The sequence below is a fragment of the Zophobas morio genome, unplaced genomic scaffold (assembly GCF_036711695.1).
Source record: "Zophobas morio isolate AGI-343-1 ecotype UQ-CSIRO unplaced genomic scaffold, CSIRO_AGI_Zmor_V1 ptg000002l, whole genome shotgun sequence".
Classification (NCBI taxonomy): Eukaryota; Metazoa; Arthropoda; class Insecta; order Coleoptera; family Tenebrionidae; genus Zophobas; species Zophobas morio.
The window spans coordinates 19,830,734-19,852,210 of NW_026972107.1; the positions used below are offsets into that span (position 1 = coordinate 19,830,734).

At 33.6% G+C, this 21,477-nt stretch overlaps 1 protein-coding gene across 1 annotated transcript in view; it reads left to right on the forward strand.

The window, feature by feature from the left end:
- The window catches only part of LOC135129967 (ubiquitin-like protein 3), a 44,519-nt gene that overhangs the window by 17,320 nt on the left and 5,722 nt on the right, over positions 1 to 21,477 (forward strand). Inside the window, exon 2 of the mRNA XM_064057240.1 lies at positions 19,429 to 19,537. Within this exon, the coding sequence (XP_063913310.1) occupies positions 19,429 to 19,537 (109 nt within the window). The remainder of the gene's footprint in view (positions 1 to 19,428; positions 19,538 to 21,477) is intronic.

Below are 21,477 nucleotides of genomic sequence, written 5' to 3' on the forward strand. Positions count from 1 at the left end.
TATTTCTTCTTTAAAATCTAATGATAATATTTAAAATAATAAAACAAGTAAAGGTCTTGATTTTATAATAACTACTGAGAAAGCAAAAAAAAAACAAAGGCAGCAATCAATTTTTTGAAAATTTGTTTTTGATATAATTTTCATCTATCAGGATACCGTCAGTTTGAAAGTTTAAGTTGGAAGTGCAACGATCAAAGACAAATTTTAAAAAATCCATGGCTGTCTTAGACCGTGGTTTTTGTTTCGCTGTCCGTATAATATGTATAACATCTTCTGTAACATTTACATTTACAAATGGAAACGATTTGTAAAAGTGAATACAAACAAAAAATTGAAATAGTTATCAGCAAATGGTGTGCTTGAAAATATATTAAAATACCTCGTTCAAGTAATAATTCTATTTCTAGCTTTAGAAGGATAACAAACAAACGTAAATTTTGTTGTTTGGAATGCTTATTTGCTAGAGCGTTCCATATTGTTGCTTTAATTTACTGAATAACATTTTTGTTGACTTGTGATTACATTTTTTTAAAGCAATTTCACCTGGAAGTATATTTTAAATGTAATTCCTGTAATCGTTGTTTAACTTTGGAAAAACAGTAATTGTTAGTAAATACTTATTTAATACAACAGGGGATAAATAACTAATTTTAGTCACGTAGATCTTTAAAAATAACGTGTTTGTATATCTGTACAATATTTTGTAGATTGTGATGGTGACATTTTACAATCATTGCATTAGTGATAAATAATGTTTTTCTTTTACATTGATCGAATGTTTAATATGTATCGCAGTGCTACTTACTACCACATGTTTTGGAATTTTTGCAGCAAGGAAAGCAAATCAAAAAGTTGCTAAACCAAGAATGAAGAGTGAAAAGTAAGCGTCGTGAATGTGTTTAATTTACAGGATTTATCTTCGTTGATTGGTTTAACAGATAACGTTAGATGATAAAAGACAGGAACGTCACGAAATTTACTGAAACCCAAAATAATATATTAATTAACAAAGAGTCGTAGGTAGAGAATATCTGAAATTTTACAAAAACTGTCCATTTATTTATTAGGATATTGAAAAAGTGCTCAGGCACTGTAAAACAGTTGATCCCCGACCAGAAATCTTTATCTCCCCGTGAAACTACACTTTGGCTCCAAGGGAAAAAAAGTGACAATTCGACAACTGACAGGAGGGAAAAATTTGTCTGTTTTGTAGAGATTGTAGAAAAAATTCATTATTTTAATTATAATTGGCTTAGATATCTTTTTTATTTTCTTGTTGCTCTTCTCACACAATAGTGTTTACCTTTAACTGATTTTGAAACGCTTAGTATTTACATTACAAATACCCGCGTTTTTTCTTGTAATGGAATTAAGCTTCCTTATGTAAATTAAAAATAAGCGGTAAATATTTATTTTTCGTCTTCTGCATCATTTAATGAAATGAAAAGTACTGTATTTAAAGCTACATTATTTCGAAATATCGTGTATGTTAACGATAGCACAAAAGTTAATGTCTTTGACTTTGCAGAATCAAAATGCAGAAATTTAATTTACTTGTTAGGCAGTTGTTACAAAAGAGGTATTATTAGTTTTTAAATGATTAAATTTATTCCATTAGTAGTTTCCACACTGTAATAGCTAATCATATAACAGGCAACTGGATTTTCCCCGGCTTAATTTTATTAAACCGTTAAATACGACGAGGAGGCCTCGTCTCTCCCCGTTTAATCTACCATTAAGAACAAAATAACCTCTCATGATTTTTTAGTGCTACAAACATTGTTGGTAGGTGTTATATGAACTTGCGTAAAACAGTTCAGTATGCGTTTATCTTGTCCGGTATATATTTACTCACAATCTGCCTTTGACACAATCTAAATGTAATCTTGCCGGAACTAATTACTTCAGCGGTTGCGGATTCGGTTTCTCTCGTTAGTATTCATAGAAAACACCGGCATCTAAAGCCCTCACCTGGGGGAGGATTATGCGAGACAAAAACTCGTGACGTCGATGATGATGGGACGCCTCTTTCGTCTTTAATTTCGTTTTTGTTTGGATTTCGGAGTTGGGAGAAAATCGACTCCCTTGATAATGTTAAGCTCATTATGTTAGTAAGGCAGGCCTAAGTTTAAAATGTTGTTTGTGTGTCGAGTCTTGTACCCTGTCAGGATTTAAACGGCTACATCGATGCCGTGTCATCTACATCAAGGGATTTTATTAAGGCTAGCTTTTGAACAAGAAGGATGTGCGGTTACATACGCAAGTGTTTTTAAGATCTTGTCAGTTTGACGAAAATAGGTGCGACTTCTATTTTGGACCTAAATGTTTGTTGAAAGTTTCTCTGAGTTCTAATGACAGTTCTTTACCATCTGCTGGATGTTTTGACCCTGTTGCGTTTATTTAGTTGTAACAACGAATCCGATATACCGACTGCGTTAACGGTTGCCGTTCTTGGGTTTCGTATAAGTGGCTTTTAGGGAATGATTGATCAGGAAAAAAAACTGTAATTGATAGTAAATATTCAGTGATTACGAAATAAACTGCAGAATATTTCTGCAAAACAGTAAAGCTCACACATTTCCTCTTCCATTTTCCTGGTAGCAGTTACTTAGATTTTATCATTCTCATAATTGTTTTAATTCCATAATATGCTTCATGAGTATCATGTAGGTTAAAACGAATAATGTAAAAAATTATACAAATTTTTTCGATATGAATATTGCACGTTTTTACACGATGTTTTTTGTACCGGAACAAATAATCAACCCACAGTTAGGTTTAACATAATAATATAAATGATTTAATTGAGAGCCTAAAATGAATTATCGTTTTGGACAAACAGTCGCCGTATTGCAGTTTTAGAAGAAATAAGAAAAATTAGATCATTTTAATTGAACCAAATGAGAAATGATAAGGTGTTACGAAGAAATACGAGAAAATGTAGGTAAACTAATAATAAAACAATACAAGATAAAGGATGTTCACTAGAGTGTATACGAGAAAACGATGAACAGACAGACGATCAACGACAAAGAATAGTATATTTTAGAAATACAGGTAAAATATCTAAAACTTTTCGAAAAAATTGGAAGAAGAAGATTATAACTCGCTACTCGTTCGACGAATAGTGGCAAATAGTTCACAAAACTTATATGTTGATAACACTGCGGGACTGACTTTTTCTTATTTAGCACATCGTGGTTAGTCCTAACACTCCTTGCTCAGAAAACTCTGAATTATATACTGCGGGAATTAAGTAATGAACGGGTTTTTGCAGGGATTAATTGTGACTAGGGAAGATCACGAGATTAATCGCTGCCATGTTCAATTCAAGGTATTCGGGAGGGGCGCGACTATTTCTATTAAGTCTCTCCTGATTATGGGAGGCGTCGTCTTCGGATTTAATTCCGTAAAATTTACTCGAGGTAATTTTATCTCGGTGTCGTATCTCAAAAAGAGTTACGAGACACGTTTTTTCTTCGTCTCTTATTCTGCACCGAAAAGGAATAGAGAAGCCGAAATAGAATTTATGCTGTAGGGTGTTGAGATATTTGAACCAGATGTGGTTTCTCCTCGATACGTGATTTTAGGGTTTCTTCATAGGTGTGGTCTTGTGGGCGAGAATACATGTTGGTTTGTGTAAGCGCGGTCGCCCTAAGTTATTTATGTCCTTACAAAAGCTCACTTTGCTCCGAAGGAGGCATCAGCGGCTAAACACTAAAGACTGGAAAGATGTCGGATTTCGTGGGGCGATTTCTTTCCGATGCAGTGGGGACACAGAAAAAGGCAAGGCGACGCACTGTAATTATCGCCGATCATTAATTATCGGTTGTCTACGCCTTCTCTTGGTAATTTATAGTTGCGACATGTTAGCCGCACCAGAGCGTGGATGATGAACCGTCGGCCACTATTTATTTTCTAGGTTTATAGTGGACAGAAGTAACTGTAGATCGTCTTGAGATTAACAATTTATAAGTGGGACGCCACAACAGCGTTCGAGAACAAGAGCAAAAAGAACAGTTCCTCTCCACGCCAACATATGAAAAGAACGCAATACATCATGTAGAATTAACGTAAACCTTTCGGTTCCAGACCTCGTGCGTAGACTTTTAGGCTTTTTATTGAGTTAAAAACGAGGGCGAGCGCTGTTCCCGGATCAAGCTTGTCCTTCTGCCGCACTCGACTCGAAATATAATAAAGAGGCATCCACAACAAGAGAAGGAAGTTCCTGAAATAACCAGAATATGTGCGTTCAATGGTTCGCAAACCCTCCGGAGAGTGTATGTGGGGAATGCCCATTGAATTGTTCCACAAAAATAAACAGAACGGCTTAAAATGAACAAGGATAATTCGAGAAGTCTACGCGCACGCGGCTTATTTTACGGTGGTCTATTTGTAATTGTTTGTACAGGAAATAAAGGTGTTACTGTGTAATGAACTAGTCACTTGAAAATGCGGCAGAATTTTAAACTTTTGTTGTTGTTGCCGTTGGTTTGTTGACGAAGAAAACTTCAAATTAGCATTCATTTCGTAGATTTATCGGTTTAGTGCTATTAAATTTTAATCAGAATGTTTATAAATTATAATACATAAGAAAATATATAAGAATGAAGGAATTTGAAAGATTTAAGAATATATAGAAAACATATTGGTTGTTTTTGTATGTATCATTTTTAAAATTGTTGGATAAAACTCATCACGTATAACGACTGACATCTTCAATTACTTGTAATAAATTTCTTCACCCACATAGCTTTTACGACACAACGACTTGGTGCTGGTGTTTCATATATATTTTTTATATACAACATTTTATCGTCATTAAGGATAGCTGCAGTTTATGTTGCTTAATATTGTTAAAGGCGACAAATTGGTGTTTTTATTGTTATTTTTCGCAAACTGGGAAACGGTATAAATCTTCCCCTCTAATTCGCTTTCGTTCTAAAAATAGCAGAAATGCTCATGATGTATTTTCTTTGTATGTTTTGTGAATAACAAAAATAAAATGTGTGCTGCTATTTTTAAAGGATTGTCTATTATTATGTATTGTCGCATCAAAATACAGGGCAAACATATTTACCTAATGGTAATTTCGCTGTATGAAAGCGCGTATTGATTGACTAATTAATTAGTGAGCAACTTAATACTTCAGTAATTGTGGTATTATGAAGCAAACTGAAGTGTTGTTACAGGATCAATCAATTTCATCATTTAAGTGCGAAAATAGTAAATTACTGTTCAAGTATATCTTGATCAATATTTAACTTATAAAAACCCAGATATATCTATGTTATGTAAGAAGTATTATATTTTGGATACAGTTAATAGAGAGAAAAATGAACCTGGTTATACGTTATTATTGTTAAAATCGTATTTAGAACCAATGTCTGATATTTAGATTTTTCATTTTGCGTTTATGTCTTTGTGATCCTATAATCTCCGAAGCTACAGGTCGATAACTTTAAAATTTTGATTGTGTCCTAATGTAACCGTGAATACGGTGAGACATTAACCAAAATTTATGAATTCCTTTTTGTATTCTACACATTTGATTTATATTGGCAAAATACATAGATTTAAACCTGTCAACTTAGGAGTTTATCGCAAAGATTACGTAACGGACTTACTAAAAATTTTGTGAAATAGAGATTAACTAAAATCTATTTGTTAATCCTCTCCACAAATTTGTTGATACCGTTGTAAAACAATTTTATGATTGCAGAAACGGCTGATGTGTTTTTGTTGAGGTTCTAGACTCATTAATGTTATGTTTATTGTTAAATTGTTTGAAAAAGTTTTTCAGTGCAGCGTATTTCTACTGTCGTGATAGAAATTCTAATTAAGAAGCTAACGCAAAGTCACGTTTTCTACCATTTTACTTTTTATTTATCTTTTAGTTCCACAATATAACCTTTTTTCCAGAATAACGTAAAATAACTGTGAAGGATAAATTTGCTGTTCAATTTTTTACAAATTGTATCATCTGTAGGTATCAGTATGGTAAATCCAAATTCTTTTGTGAACTATCGTAAATTAGATAACTTTAGAATTCTACAAACTCCACGTTTAAACAAGTGAAACTGCTGGTTTGTCCATCATTAAGCTGGTAATTTTGTGCGTTTATCTCAATCGAGTTCCAAGAAAAAGTATAGTAACATATTTTAATTTATTTATTTTGAAGACTGAGATAAATAATGTATTAAAATATCTGAAAATACACAATTGACTTCCTTCAGTGACTGTATGTTAATCCGAATGTCTAATGACTAATGAATGAGTAAGAAAATAAATTGGACGAAACTTTTTAAGTTGTTGAAACAAAACCTGGAAGTGTCAACATTGTCACCATGTTTGTGTGTAGCGGGGGAATGTAAATTTCGTTTCACCACCCCTTCATTCATTGGGTGGCAATTAAAGGCATTTTTTCAGTGTCAACGACTAATAATTTTTTAAGGAGTTAAATCAGCTTCAGAAGTTCGAGATCCGAAATTGTAGAAGTATTGATAACCCTAAATTATTCTATTTCCAAAATTGTAGATTAAATAAAAGTGCGTGAAACATGATGCCTTTTGGGAGTGAAATTTAATTGAAAATACTGGCATTCATGCATAAAACTGTAAAATGAATAATTTTTGTGTGGTATTTTTGCGGCTGCCTCGTTAAATTTATATAATTTTAATTGCACGTCGGTGGCGGAAGCAAACAAACATTTATATGAAGGATTTACGGTTGCGACAACATCAATATTTCAACTGTTAACGGACGACTGTAGGTGCATTTCGGTGTGTTTGTCAATTTCCAATACCCCCAGGAGCAGGATTGATGGTTATGGAGGACATTTTTAATTTGTTTTCGAACGACACACATAAACATGTTATTAAAACCTGTGCCGTTTGTAAACGATCAATGTTTGTTAACCCTTATGGAGGAGACACTTAAAATTTGTCATTTTACGACGTATAAAGCGCGAGATAGGGATGAGTCATTAACAGTTGAATTTATATTCGGTATTCTGTCAATGACACCCCACTATTCGGCATCCACCCACATCGCACAGGCAGAAAACAGTATTAATACGAGCCCACGAAATCCGTGAATCATTCCTGCAACAATCGAGGAGACAAGCGGAAACTCATATATGGGTTATTAGCCGCAGATGCAAGCCGCGATAAAAGGGAAATAACGATAGAGAGATTACGACAGAGGAGAAGAAAGAGTGCAACCGGCGGATATTCAAACAGAAATTCCCAGTGGACCAGTTATCAGTTCAGTGAGGGACACATTAATTGATGGAGTTTTTTTATGGTTATCTAGTTTGTTAAATGTAAATAAAGATAAAGAAGTTGCAAGCTTTGAATGAAAATCAGCAACAGCACGTGCATAAAATGACAATAAAACAATCTAACCATGAAAACAAATAAACATATTGTTACTTTTTAAGAAGTCGTAATTAGAGATGCTTTTTTTGCATTAAATAAACAAGTTTGTGTTTGAATTGATATTTGCTTATTTCATTTTTGGTGACATGTTGTGAAATATATAGTATGATCTTTTTGTTTGTATACATGTGATCGGAACATACGAGAAGTGATCTAATCACGGTTTTAATCTTTATCTGACTCACTTAGAAATATCAGGAAAGTTACAAATCATTTGTATTTGCATTCCATGAACTAGAAAAAGATGACACTATAAAACGCAGATTTATGATGTCGCGATGTTTATTAGGAAGGGATGTTCGCACGCAGTATGACTAACGCAGTAATTGAAACCTTGATTCATGCGTTCACTTCTCGTCACGTGAGTGCAAACGTATAAAAATCGAATTGTAGTAGCCTTTGAAGACTATCGTTCATTTGGCAGGTCAAATTTTTAACTGTTGTCTATGTTTCAGAAACAAATTTGATTTGTTTTGTTAATTATCAAATTTACATACGTTAACGTTACGACACTAACTTTAAAACTAAGTGAAGGCTAAATTTCACCGAAAAGTAACACGTGATAAAGGTTCTTGTTTATACTGCATATCTACATCGAGAATTTTGCCGAGAAATAAATTTGCCCTAATTAAACAGATAATTTTTCAGCAGGATGTATTGACTAACAAAGAAACTCTAGCAAAAGCTTTTGTTTTTGAAGTTTGGTAAATGCATATAAATAAAAAACTGCAACACAAACAAATAAACTTAAATTAGAAAGAAAACTTTCTCAAGTGAAAAACTTCGAATGAATGAACGGTCTGCAAAGATTCGCTTTGATTGAAAATGATACAATTGCAATAATTTATTTTATATTTGAAAAGTATAACATACATTTCCCTAAATACAGCAGGCAAGGCTAAGTGTATTTTTAAGTGCTTGTTTATTTGTAATTCATTAAAAACAAAATCTACTTTGTTTTGTTTCTTTTATTTGTTTTTTGTGTAAATTCTCTGCCTGCTGTGCGATTCTAATGGTGTTACAAAATTAAACACAGTGTTAATTATAAAACACAATTTACGTTAAATTTATGTCTTCGGATTATATATATCATCGCCAGAGCCATCTATCCCTGAATAATCTCTTGCGACTTGTCAATTCTAAGTTTTACCTTTTCCACGAAAAATTATGACATTAATAACACCATTATAAATTATCATGTTTTTATCTTACAAAAGATAATACTTTGGAACCATAAATAGAATAGTGATTATAAGGATGGTGCTTGCATATAACGTAAAAAGTAAACTCTACTGCGCTTTTTAATTTCACAGGTCCGTCAGTTTTAACGATGTGTGGCCTTCGTATGTCACAAGCAGGATTAATCGAGCAAAAATTAGCCTCCTTTCCAGTGCAAACACAACAATTTTTTTTAAAACGATTCGAAGCACCATAACTAAAGCCAAGTCAAGTGACAGGTGGATGATATTTTGACATATCTAGGCGAAAACAGCGCCTGATGTAATTTTAAACACTCAGAGCTCTAGTTTTAAAACAACTTTAGCTTGTAGCTTTATTATATTTTCATGTTCCATATTTCTAGACGATTTGTACACATATTTACTGTTTCACATGACCTATGTATAATTTCTCGTAGAACGTTTTTGAAAAAACCTCACAGTTGAAAGTAAATTAGTATAAGAAATATGCAAATTTCTGATTTAGTCCCACTATAACTGGCTAATCCATAAATTTCGATGTAATAATTGCCTAGACTTTTACCAAACGAATGTTGGAACTTTATGGAACGGCTTTTAAATTTATGGCAAAAGAATGCTGTATATATGCAGGAGACGTCTTTTTTGTTGGAGGATATTGCTCCCGTTTGAATTTCATCATAACAAAAGTAGCTTACACTACAATCACGATTCGATTTGTTCTTAAGTTTGCTCTATAATTTTTACTAATAAGAGATGAATTCAGTTAAACCGTCATTGCGTTGTTTAAAAAATCTGTCTACTCACGAAACGTCAAAACTGCTAACATGGGAAAGATATCGCAATGATGTTCTTGAATAGTAGGGGAACGGTGAATGAAATAGGTATATATCGCTGTCTTTTATTTCGTGCATAAATTTTGGCAACTTCTGATCAAAAATATTTTCAGATAAACTATTTAATTGACATATTTGACAGTATCACGTTTTTCCATTTAACTATTAATGGTTTGCGACAGGTTGGAAGATAATAGGTGGAGGAATGTACTTGTTCCAACTGAAGTAAAGGGAATTTATAATACTTATAATAATTTCCCGTAGGAGGTAATAACAAAAACTATAAATTTTCATTACTGACATCTGTAATCGTTATAGGTAAGCTTCTTCTATTTCAGAACCTTAATTATAGATTCCATTATAGCATGAAGCGTACCCGATCTGCTTTTGTCATTTGATTGAACAGACTTTCTAAACCTCAATCAACGCAGCCGACGAGTTAAACTACCTATAAATTTTGTACATGGAGGAAAATTTGTATAAAAATTAGATGTTGTCAATTAAGTCTCATCCTTGGTAAAAATTTCATTGAGCCACAGGGAAATTACCCAGCTACACAGTTTTTGTTTTTGTAACGTATTTATGTTTGTTAAGTTTTAACGTTATTACGTTCATAATATGCAAAAAGTAATACACACACAAGACCAATCCCATAAAATTCTCCTTGTAAATATTCCATAACGTGAACTTTATTGATGCTTTGATCTTTCTTATATGAATTTTTTCCTTTTCCGTCTGAGCCGGTCCGCCTGCATTACACTAGCCGTCCGAGCGACCCTTCCAAGCAGTCCGTGCATAATCCAGCTGACCCGTGCAATCCACCAGGAATCATTTTGACGAGAGGGGACATAAACTTCTCTTGATAAGTGCAACGCGCTTTGCCCGGTTATCGATCTGCCGCCGGGGACTCCTCCCCTCTGACCCAGAACTAGGTTCCTTGTGTCATATACGCCCCTTTGCCTTTTCCCTTACCGGAACTCATTTCGTTGATATTCTTGGCCTCTTATTCACGTCAGGAAGACCGTGGCCGTCAACCACCACGCGGGGAAGATTGAAGCACAACAAAACCAACTCTCAAACCTTTGTTCTTTGCAAATTCTAAAAGGCGGAGATAAGTTTGATCGCAAGATTGCCGGAGAACAATAACAGAAGGTGCGAAAAGGACCGAGAGGAAATCTTTTTAATTAACATATCGCTTGCTCAATTTGTTTGCCTTTATTTCGACGAGAGATTAACGCATCAGTGTAGGTTGTCGTTAGGGCAATCCCCATGCTGGAGGGTGAACCCCCTACATCTTTAAAGCGAGGGAGATTAATTGTATTGAATTTCACCCCAAGAACTCGACATATTTCCTTGCGTTCTCCTCACTTTTCATTGTGTATCGGATTCAACACACTTCCATCCTTGAAATTACAGTAACAGGTTTTTTGTTCATTCTTCATGTGCACTTGGTGGTTAGGCTCTTTCGTATCGATTGTCTTGTCAGGGACAGGATTTCTGCTGTGACAAATTTCAATAAAAAACAAGATCTGGTCGACAGTAAAGCGCTGGTTTATTATTTTCCTACTTCACTTACACATGATAAAACATCACAGCCGAAATGCGAAAATTTGACATGACCTGCTTTCTTTGAAGGTTTCTCTTTAACCGATTTGTGACATACGTAGACGCGAAAATAACGGTTTAAATTTAGATTGACGCTCTCCTTCGCGTTTTCATGTTTTTGTTGATATAAACACCTCTGAAGAAGAGATGATAAAAAATATAAAGAGGCAGAGTACATTAATAGCACGGAATTTGTTGCGCCTTGTCATCGTGTGTTTTTTTTTGCATTTTAGATCAAGGGTAAGCTAAAGTAGATCAAGTTTTTTTTTTGCTTATTGGATTTTGGCGCTAAGAACTGAGAAGAGTGACTAATGCTGAGTAAAGCACTGGGCTGCGAAACGACTTTCTCCGCAGTCATATTTCGAAATTATTTATTATTAATTTCCGGTTTTGGAAAAAGCACATTTGAGCTTTGAATAGAAATATTAATTAATATTTCGTGCATGTCTGTGTGCTTTAAAATTATCAATTTTTATATATAAAACAATAATTTAGACAGTCAACCAAAAAACCAAGTTAGTACTCCAAAAAAAAAAGTATTTTTATCAATAGTTTTAGAAAAATCTTTAGGTTTATGCATTCGCTGCAAGGACAGAAATATCACCAGTTGAACATTGCATGAGTTTGCGTAGAAATCAAGTTTATTTGATTACAAATTTAACATATCGTTATGCAAAGCTTTAAATCACAGAGTTTTGTACGGGAACAATATAATCAGATTGACATTGTTTGAAACTAAAAAGATTATGGATTTTTTCCACATTTGCTGAAAATAATGATCTATGAAACAATTGCTTGGAAGAAGTTGGGAAACTAATCAAACTTAGACAAAGTAATTTCAACATTTTCACACGCTTTGTTATAATATAAGAACACATACGAGAATAACCTTGAAAATTTTCAAACTAAAAGAGAAATTACGATTATTGTTTGAGTATTTGTAGACACAGTGTTAAGTAAGACTCATATTAAATAAATAAAATTGAGAAAATATAAAGAAGATTGAAACAATAGCTTTTGTAATCTTTTTGGTACTGCGTTTTTTGTGGGCCACAATTTTGCCACAAATGTTATTACTGAATTGGTACTATACTATTTAGATTGTGGTGAGTAGTGTAATAGAGTCCAGTTGACGAATTGCTAATTTTTAATATAAGACCTAAATTTGAGAATTAGAAAATATGTTTTAAGGGTTTTTCTTAACGTATTTATTTATGAAGATGAAGTACTGAAAATATGGAAGTGTGAAATATGTCATCATATTTATTCTGAGACTTTTTAAACAAAATTGTTGCAAACCTATTACGATATAAAAGTACTGAATTGTAGAGGTAAAGTATGTACAATTGTTGAATACTGAAATCTTGTAATATTTGTGTTCGGGAATACTATTGACATATTTTGGATAGAAAGTTAACATCAATTTAACAGTTAGGATATTTATAGTTTCGACAGAACAGTGCATAACATTTAATCAATGGAATTACCTTTATTATTCGTAGTAAATCCAAAACGGAAAGTCCCATTTGAGGTGTAGTGTTGGTAATAAACTGTTTCACATTTCTGAAAAAAAGATAATCCAACAGAATTGTTTACATTGCTAATCCTCAAATATTATATCCTTCAAAGCATTTGCTGGTAAAGCTTTCAAAGCGTTGCGTCGGTGAAAAAGCTGTGGACAAAATATTTTGAGTATTTCTTTTGAAGATCTGTATTTTTTTTAAGTTTCTTAAAATTTCCAAAGTTTGTCCCTACGATTTTTACAAAAATATATTTGAGAACACTAGTATCACTATCAAAGAAGATATAGGTGTCAGACATGATAAGGATAAAATCTGAGCCGAAATACCCTGCATATTTTAAATGCAGAACGAGAATGAAACATTATTAATATACATATTGGATGACGTCATGTCCAAAATTTACGATAATAAATTTGGTTTACTTGTGATGTCCCAATCCGTGTTGAGTTTTCACTCTAGACATCCAGATCTGTGGAAAAAAAATTAAAATTGTATATGTAACAACATTTTGCAATTGAACTTTGAACCTGCAAAACTGAATGCTCTGAAATCTTGCAAAGGTTTTAAAGTTATCGTAATCATGGTAAATCGTTAATAAAAATTTTGTTCGTTTATCCCTTCCCAAAAAATTGATGACGTTATCTCAAAATTTTGCCTAATGAATCCTCAAAGTGCAAAGTACTCTATACTTGTGGTTTATCAATGCATTCGTAGTATTTAGAATTACTTACAGGGTGACTCAAAAAATTAATGAATGAAGAAATTGAGTAAATCAATTCACTCCATTTTCTCAAAAATTTGGGAATGCAGTACTGTTATTATCCGTACTACTATACTGCATTTATTCAAATTGATATACGTGTGCTGCCAAAAATGTTGATGACGTCATTACAACATTTTGTAGTGGAAAAACTCACCTAAAACAAACGCATAGTACGTTTCTTTACATTTACTTTAAAATTACGTACATACCTTTATTTTGATTTATAAGGGCTGTCATAAAAAAATAAAATTCGCAAAATCGAATCTTACAATTTTTCCAAAAAGCTACATTTGTTCTACTGTATTTCAAGAGGCGAGGGAGGTTTTGCCGGAATAACCTTTGACCAATTTTTATATACATGTAGCTTTGAATGTGTCCGTGACTGTTTACCTCAGGATATGTTTACTCGTATTTATCAATGTCTCGGAATAAGTACATGTATTTTTAGTAGTTTGATGCGTAATGAATTTTAATTGCTTTTCGTCCCGGAAACCGAACCCGTTGTACGTTGTCTGAAGTCTGGTACGTGGTGCTAAACCGGCATTATTTTGTCGGCAACATTGTAATTTGCAAATTGCGCCAACAACTGGCAATTTAAGTCGTGCTTCCAGGGCACGGTTCGAACACCCATTTCGCTGGTTCGCGTGACCTCAGTCTAGAATACCAATACAAACCTTAAATGTTATATATTTTTCGGTGTCCATGCAAATCACCCCCGATTCCGCATTAAAACGCCGCACAAACACGCGCTCCGATTTCGAGGGTGCTAAATTTTCCGAAATTACGAATATCAGTCTGTGCTCGGCGAGCGCTAAAATAGAACGCTGCATGCGGTATGCCGACCAATCAAAATGATGCTGTAATTAAAAATGTGGCTTTTCTTAGATCATTGATGGTTAAGCCACAAGCATGTGGTAAGAGGTCTTCCAGTCCCACTGCTTCCCACAATTTCTTTCACACAGACAAGTCGTGGGCGTTTTAACCCGTTAGGTCAAGCCTTTAATACGGTCTTCCTATATAGCGCTCACCTAGAAATTAAATTGTTTTTACCCTCGCCATACACAATTACCAGACCTGGCAAGAACGCGCCTTTATAATTGCGGACTAAATAACTCGGAATTAAAGCGGCGAAAGCTCCACGGCTCTCGGATTTGATTTTTGACACTAATTTCATCTCCACTCAACCCTTTCACAGTGATTAAAAAAGCGCGTTCGATACGTATGCGACTTCGTTCTGAGCAGTAAAATAAATAAAACATTTAAGGGAAATCTGCGAGCTCGCAATAACAGCTTTATTTACGGAGCTTCCACATACGCACATTTTTCAATTTTGCCACTCGTTTCAGAAGTAGTGCTATTTACCTAAAAAATAAAAATGGAATATATTAGTTTCAATTTGGTATAAAATATTGCTGCTCCCATAGGGAATACTAGGAAATGAGCTCTAATTTACAAAGTAATAATAATTTATTTCAATTACATATTTTATTTTTAGGATAGTGAAAGCTCGTCCTAGACTTCCCGACACTGTCGTATCGATTATATTCAAACTTTAAAGTACTTTCAAATTATTGCGAACCTCTAATCTGTTTATCTTGTCAAGAAATTGATGACGTTATCGGAAAATTTAGTTATTCTAGATTAGACCTAGACTAAAGTTTTAATTTTACTTTTTGCTTGTACAAACTATTTTAAGACAATGTTTGTGCAAAAAAATTTCCAATTTGTTTTGGGCTGTACTTTAGGAACTTTTTTGCTGAGATATTTTAACATGACATCTTAAAGCATTAAATAAACCTTTGTGAAAAGTAAGGAAAGTTCTGTATAAATAATAAATGTTGGCTTCCGGATAACAGGCCACGTAGTACATTGCAAATATCTATCTACACCCACTATTGCCATCTATACAATATGTTGGTAGAGAGAGTTCCATCAGTCATAAGTAAAAGGTTGCATTCCTGTTTGAATCAATAATTTTCTTTAAAAAATGGTGTATTAGTTGCTATTATTATATCAATTCATCTTTCATACTTCCTTTCTAAAGCAATTTATCTAGTAGATTTTTTAGTCCTAGTTTATTTGTAAAAACTGCCAGAGAACCGCAAAACTATATAAGTAAGGACGCATACAATAGCGTAGAGCGTAGACTTTAGATATTGCAAATTTTTAGGAAGGTCATGTCTGTGCAAGATCCCTTAACAATAAATTAACTTACTGCAGTTCTTGTGAAAAATAATAAAAAAAAACTATTTCTGCCTCTAGCAGCGTCATCTTAACTGAAAACCGGTATTAAAAATCAAACATACACTGTTGGACAAAAGTAGAGCAACAAATCAATTTGTTTACAAATTTTCCGAAGTTTATATTGGGTTAGTGTAACTGAAACATTTTCTTCTCTATTTGAACTGTTTATTGTACAAATTTAATTAACTTTTCCTAACCTTCATTGTATAAAATATACATTCTAAAAATGCAGCAGAAATCTATACGACAAAAGTAAAGCAACAAATGCACATGTCATTTTTTATTCATTCATAACAAAACCAACAAAAGAAAATCACAAAAGCGGTATCCATTATTTTGTATAACTTTTTCACATCGGCGTGGAATCGAAGAGATTCAGTTTTTTATGACCTCAGCGGGGTGGGCTTCCCATACTTTTTGGATTTTTGTTAGCAAACCTTATTTATTCGTGAATACGGAAGTTCTTATCCGTCCCTGCACTTCCTCCCACAAGTTTTCAAATGGATTTAAGTCTGGCTATTGTGCTGGCTACTTCAAAACCTGGACGTTGTTTTCTTGGAACCACTTTTTAACAGTCAGTGAAGCATGTTTTGGATCGTTATCTTAGTGAAAACCGAAATGGAAGGTAGCATAACATTTTGTAAAATACCCCGGTAGACGAAACAATCCATAGTTTCATTAGCGACGTGTAGGGCCCCAACGCCATTCCAAGAAGAACACCCCCATTGAAAAACGCTGTATTCCATCATAATTAAGTATTTATAGAGAGTTGCATCAAAAAATATAATTTTTTTCCAATCGTCAACTAACCAGTTTAAATGGTTTCTTGGAAATGCAGAAATAAGTGTATTTTGAGGGGCGTCTACCAAATAATTTGGCTTCGACAATCTTTCTTTGCACTGCTCTCGTACCGATTTCTAGTTCAGGAATTTCAGCAATAATCCTCGGTACGGATTCGAAGGGTTATTTTGAGAGATTCATTTGATGCACCTATCCATTCATATTAAAGTTTTCTTGCTTTTCTCGGTTTTGGTATTTTTTCTAAGCGTTATTTTCCGTAATGCCGAAGAATAATTCTTGAAACACTGTATTTAGGCAAAATAAATTGTGGTGAAATGTCTGCACATTTGCTTCAATTTCCGGAATGGTATTTACCTCAGTTATTCGAAAAGTGACTTTTTTTATTTTATGAACCTTATATTTCAAAGATCCCCACAAAAAAAGTTTAGCGGGAGAACGAGCAACCCATTTAATTCCATCAATCGAATAGGTACACTAAAAATACTTCCTTCAAATAAATAAATTCAGATACAGCTGATTATTTAAATTTCCATTTATGAAAAATAATCCAATTATTTGATTATTTGAAACGTAGCTTCACCCGAAAATACTACTGTGTTTAAGGTAGGAAACCGTCATTTCTTTGATGGTTTCACAAAACTACACTCTACAATTTATTTCAACCATTTTCAAGCTACTCGTGCATAAACTGAATTTTGTAAGGTTTTAATTTTCAGCTTTTACAGATTAATTTTTTGCTAATTTATTAACGTATCTACAGTATGTCCTACGCATACTTTTTGTTTGTGAGAGCTTAGTTCTTTGAAGTTACCATTAGTTACGTGTTTTTCTCACAGACTTCTTTATTCGTACTGAATGAATCCTATCTGTTTTTTCCGGATGATTATCTATCTCGAAGACACAAAGCCTGATTTATGCGCAACGAAAGTTAGGTAACTGGGCGACTTTGTTCTCGTCCAAGTCGTTAAGTTATCGATCCCGTACACAAATTGGATTTAGTGAATTACTTCGACGATATTACTTCAGAGTTTTGCGGTCCGGGGGTTACCTGCATCCGAATAAAAGGAAATCCGAACCGAACAACCAAAGGAAATAAATAAGCTCGTTTGCTACTTACCGCAGAACGTTGGCAAAGTTACTAAATTGGAACCGGGGTTCTTCCCGATTTTCTCAACGATAAAGGCAAAAACGGACATTTTGTCTTGGAAAAGAGGGCGGCATCCATAATATTGTTTAAAACATTCTGCAAACTTCAATTTGTAGATACAGAACGTGGTTGGTAATTTAATGGTAACGACGCAAGTTGTGTGTCGGTAGATACAATCTCAGATTTTTTGTAACTGCTTAACATGCCTCAACAACAATTTTGTTTGGGAAATGTTGTAACCGAATTTTCTTGGAAATATGTAAATACAACTAATTGTAATGCTGCAAAAAGTTGATTGACACGGCAGAAAATATGATAATTCGAACGTACTTCCCCCCATTTAAAGATTTATGATTTGAAGCTGGAATTTCCACTTTAGTGTCGTAAATAAATTTGAAATGGTCGGTATAAAATTCCGGTAATTTAGCTAACCCTTGAGGTGAGGTAGCCGCAGAAGTGATGTTCACAAGTGATATTTGTTTTAAAGGTAATTCCTCATGAATTTTTCAAGGCCCTCGACGGAAATTACTTTGAGATCCTCGAGTGGTACGTCAGTCGTTGGTGCGGATTTCGATTAAAGGCGTCGGCGAAATTGTTTGTCACCGCAAGGAGATCCAAACCAAGTTTAATAACCATTTTTGTTGCGGTGGAGAAGTTTGATGGGCTTCCGGAACTCGAGTTTGCTGTAGCAAGAGTAAACGAAGGTCTAAGCGAACAGAACTTTGAAGAAAACGTAGCTTTTTGATGTCGGTTTTTAATTTTTATATGAGTATCGGGACAGGAATCTGACCCTTGGGAATTGGATTTAACTTGTCAGAGGGTTGTTGAAAATTTAATTAAATTGGCGATTCCGAAGTGTAGGAGTTTTTTTTGTCAACTCTATTGGGCGTTGGACGATAAGGGCAAACCAAAAAGCGCACAAATAAGGTCATATTACTTTAGATGATCTAAGAGTTGACTTCAGGAAACTACCAGCTATACTAATTAAATTCACGGATTTTTATTTTACAAAGCCTATATGCATGTGTAATTTAGAAACTAGATATGTACTAGCAAAGTGCACTTTCAGAGTAGGCATGGGTGTAGGTACCATGAAAAGTTAAAATTGTACGTATATCTACTGTTTGGTTCGAAAGGGTGTTGCTTAACTCTTTAACCTACAGGAACTTACATCTAATCAAACGGCCTCGAGCACTAGGTGTTTGGTCTGATTTCGTATAGCGTTTCAGATTTGCAATTTAAATCTACCATATTATTAAATTCTACGAATTTAACACTTGTGGGCGTATAAAAATCATCTTAATTGTGAAAATTATCCAATTAATCCAACAAGACCTTTCACTTGTAAAAGGTGATAACATCATCTGAGCGACTAGTATTTTCAATTTTTTTTACGTAATTATAAACGTAATGACATTAAAGTCACTTGTGAAAGTGGCATTTTGAGTGGTTATTCTGCCTCTGTCAGAAGTGTCACTGAACTTTGTTTACAGTGATGAGGGTGGGTCTTACAATGTCATTTCGACGTGGCTGAATCACGAATTAAAAATGCAAGAGGTAGCGTCTGATGCTACACTAATCGTCCCCTTGCCCCACCCGTCCTTAGTAAATTTCATAATAGCAAGGTAGTTTACTCTCGACGAATATTTAATCGCGTCCTTTTATTCCGTAATCACCGTTGTTTCCCTTCGTATACGAAATATTTAACATCAAATCGATCTCTAGAAGATCCCCTATGTTCCCCATACATAGCCTCCCTAGCTTTACCGTTGTTGTCAAATTGTTCCATCAACATAATACAAAACAAAATTTCAGTCACGTGTAGGGAGTACGCAAGGACGTTAGCAGGTGTTCATTCCGGGCTTTTGTTGCAGATAAACCTGCGGCTGATCCTCGTCAGCGGGAAGACAAAAGAGTTCCTGTTCAGTCCAAGCGATTCAGCTGGTGATATTGCGCAACACGTCTTCGACAACTGGCCAGAAGGTAACGGATTATTTATTGTTGTTCACTTGGAAGCATACAATGGGACGCATTTGTGTCGTATCTATCGTATGTAAAAAAAATAACATGTCTGTCAGTTATTCTTTTTATTTAATGGAATTAATAGAGTTTGTCTTTATGCACAGTTTCTCTATTGTGTCAGTGTTTGTTGCATGTGCAGAAATAATCAGTGACCAACTTCTGGGTAAAGCGATGAACTCGTTTGTATCTGAATACGAGAAAAGATAAACGAGAAAAAAACCGGACGCGTAGGAAGTAAAAATCAGAGATCACAGTTGTTGCATATCGTCAATTTTTTTCTTCGTGTTATCAGGGATGGCCAACTTAACAGAAAGAAAGGGCCATTTTAAAAAATTAGAAGGTGACGAGCCAAAAACAACTTAACAATAAAATGAACTTTTTTATTAATTAATTGATTATGATGATTTATTTATTTTCGATTATTGAGATTATTCAAATATTAAACTTAAACAATACCAGTTTTTTTTTTTGTAAATTCTATTTAATCAATTATTTTTGAATAGACACAGACATATTAGAAGAATGAAACCAAAAAATAAAGTAAGATATAGTAACAAAATACAGGACGTTCCATTTGGAAAAGCTGAAATATCTCTATTTGAAAACTGTATAATTTTAAACACTTGATTTAATTGATACCACAACAAAGCACGTAGTATTTTCATTAATACTCTCACAAAATATTGTAAGATATTTTAAAAATAACACTTTTTTTTTGTTAACTCTGGCATTGCCAAAAAATTTCAAGAAAATAGTGACAACGTCGCATCGAAATTAAAAAAAAAAACTGTAGTTATAAAGTCTAGGAAGAGGCTAATGAAAATATTAAAATATGTAAAAATATATAGGCTGTTTCAATTAAAAAAAGTAAGTTCTGTGTTACACCTTAAAAACAGAACATAGTCTCTATTAATTAATGACATGTCGCGCGTTTAGTAACTCACTCTGTATTACAAGTAATGTTCAATGACTTTTCTGTATAGAGAGATCTAAAACATATAATATGACTTAAGTATATCAATTAAATAAATTTTTCTTACGAGACTTTGATATTTATTTTTAAGATATATTTCAATTTTAGTTGTTACAGACTATAAATGGCGAGTTTAAGGCTAAGATCTTGTTTGAAATCCAGTTGATTACAAGAAAATAGAAATGCAGTGATTTGATGAAACAAAAATCTATTCTAAAAATTCTTACTTTGTTTTTACTTTATAATTTTAAAAAGTTCTAGGTAAATAAAGTCATGCAGTTGACATTTTACAGACTGCATTTATATGGAATGGGATTTATGTATTTAGACATAGGCAAACCTGAATACGCTTTAGCCAGTTTTTGTGTTATGAGTAAAGAAAAGAAGCAGCAGTTACGCATTTTTAATCTACAGAGTGCTACAAATTCAGTTATTTTGTTTATTCATTGTGATATAAAAACTTTAATAACTGTGTAATTCTGTTAGTTTAATTAGTGTAAATTTGAGTAAATGAAATATTTTTTGTATCAGCAGATGATCTTTGAGTACTATTTAACCCCAACATAACATATATTTTTTAAATATACAGTTATATAATAGCCGAAATGTGTGGGCCGTTTTTTACAAAAGAATCTTTTTCGTGTAAGAAAAAATATTCAACTAGATTAGCAAAGGAGTAATGCTGCGGAGGTATATTATAGAATTATAGATATGCAGGTGTCTCAGTTAAAATTCCGTGGCCTTACATCTTGAGAGCGGATAGAGATATTGAAATTCTGTAAACGCCAATGATTTTAGCTTGAAGCGGAAAGCTTAATTTAAGTAAGTTGCAAATGCGACGTGTATTTTTTTAACGGACAATACAAAAATAAAATTTATAAACATAAATCAATGAAAGCGATAGTTCGAACATACGCTTATGTAACTG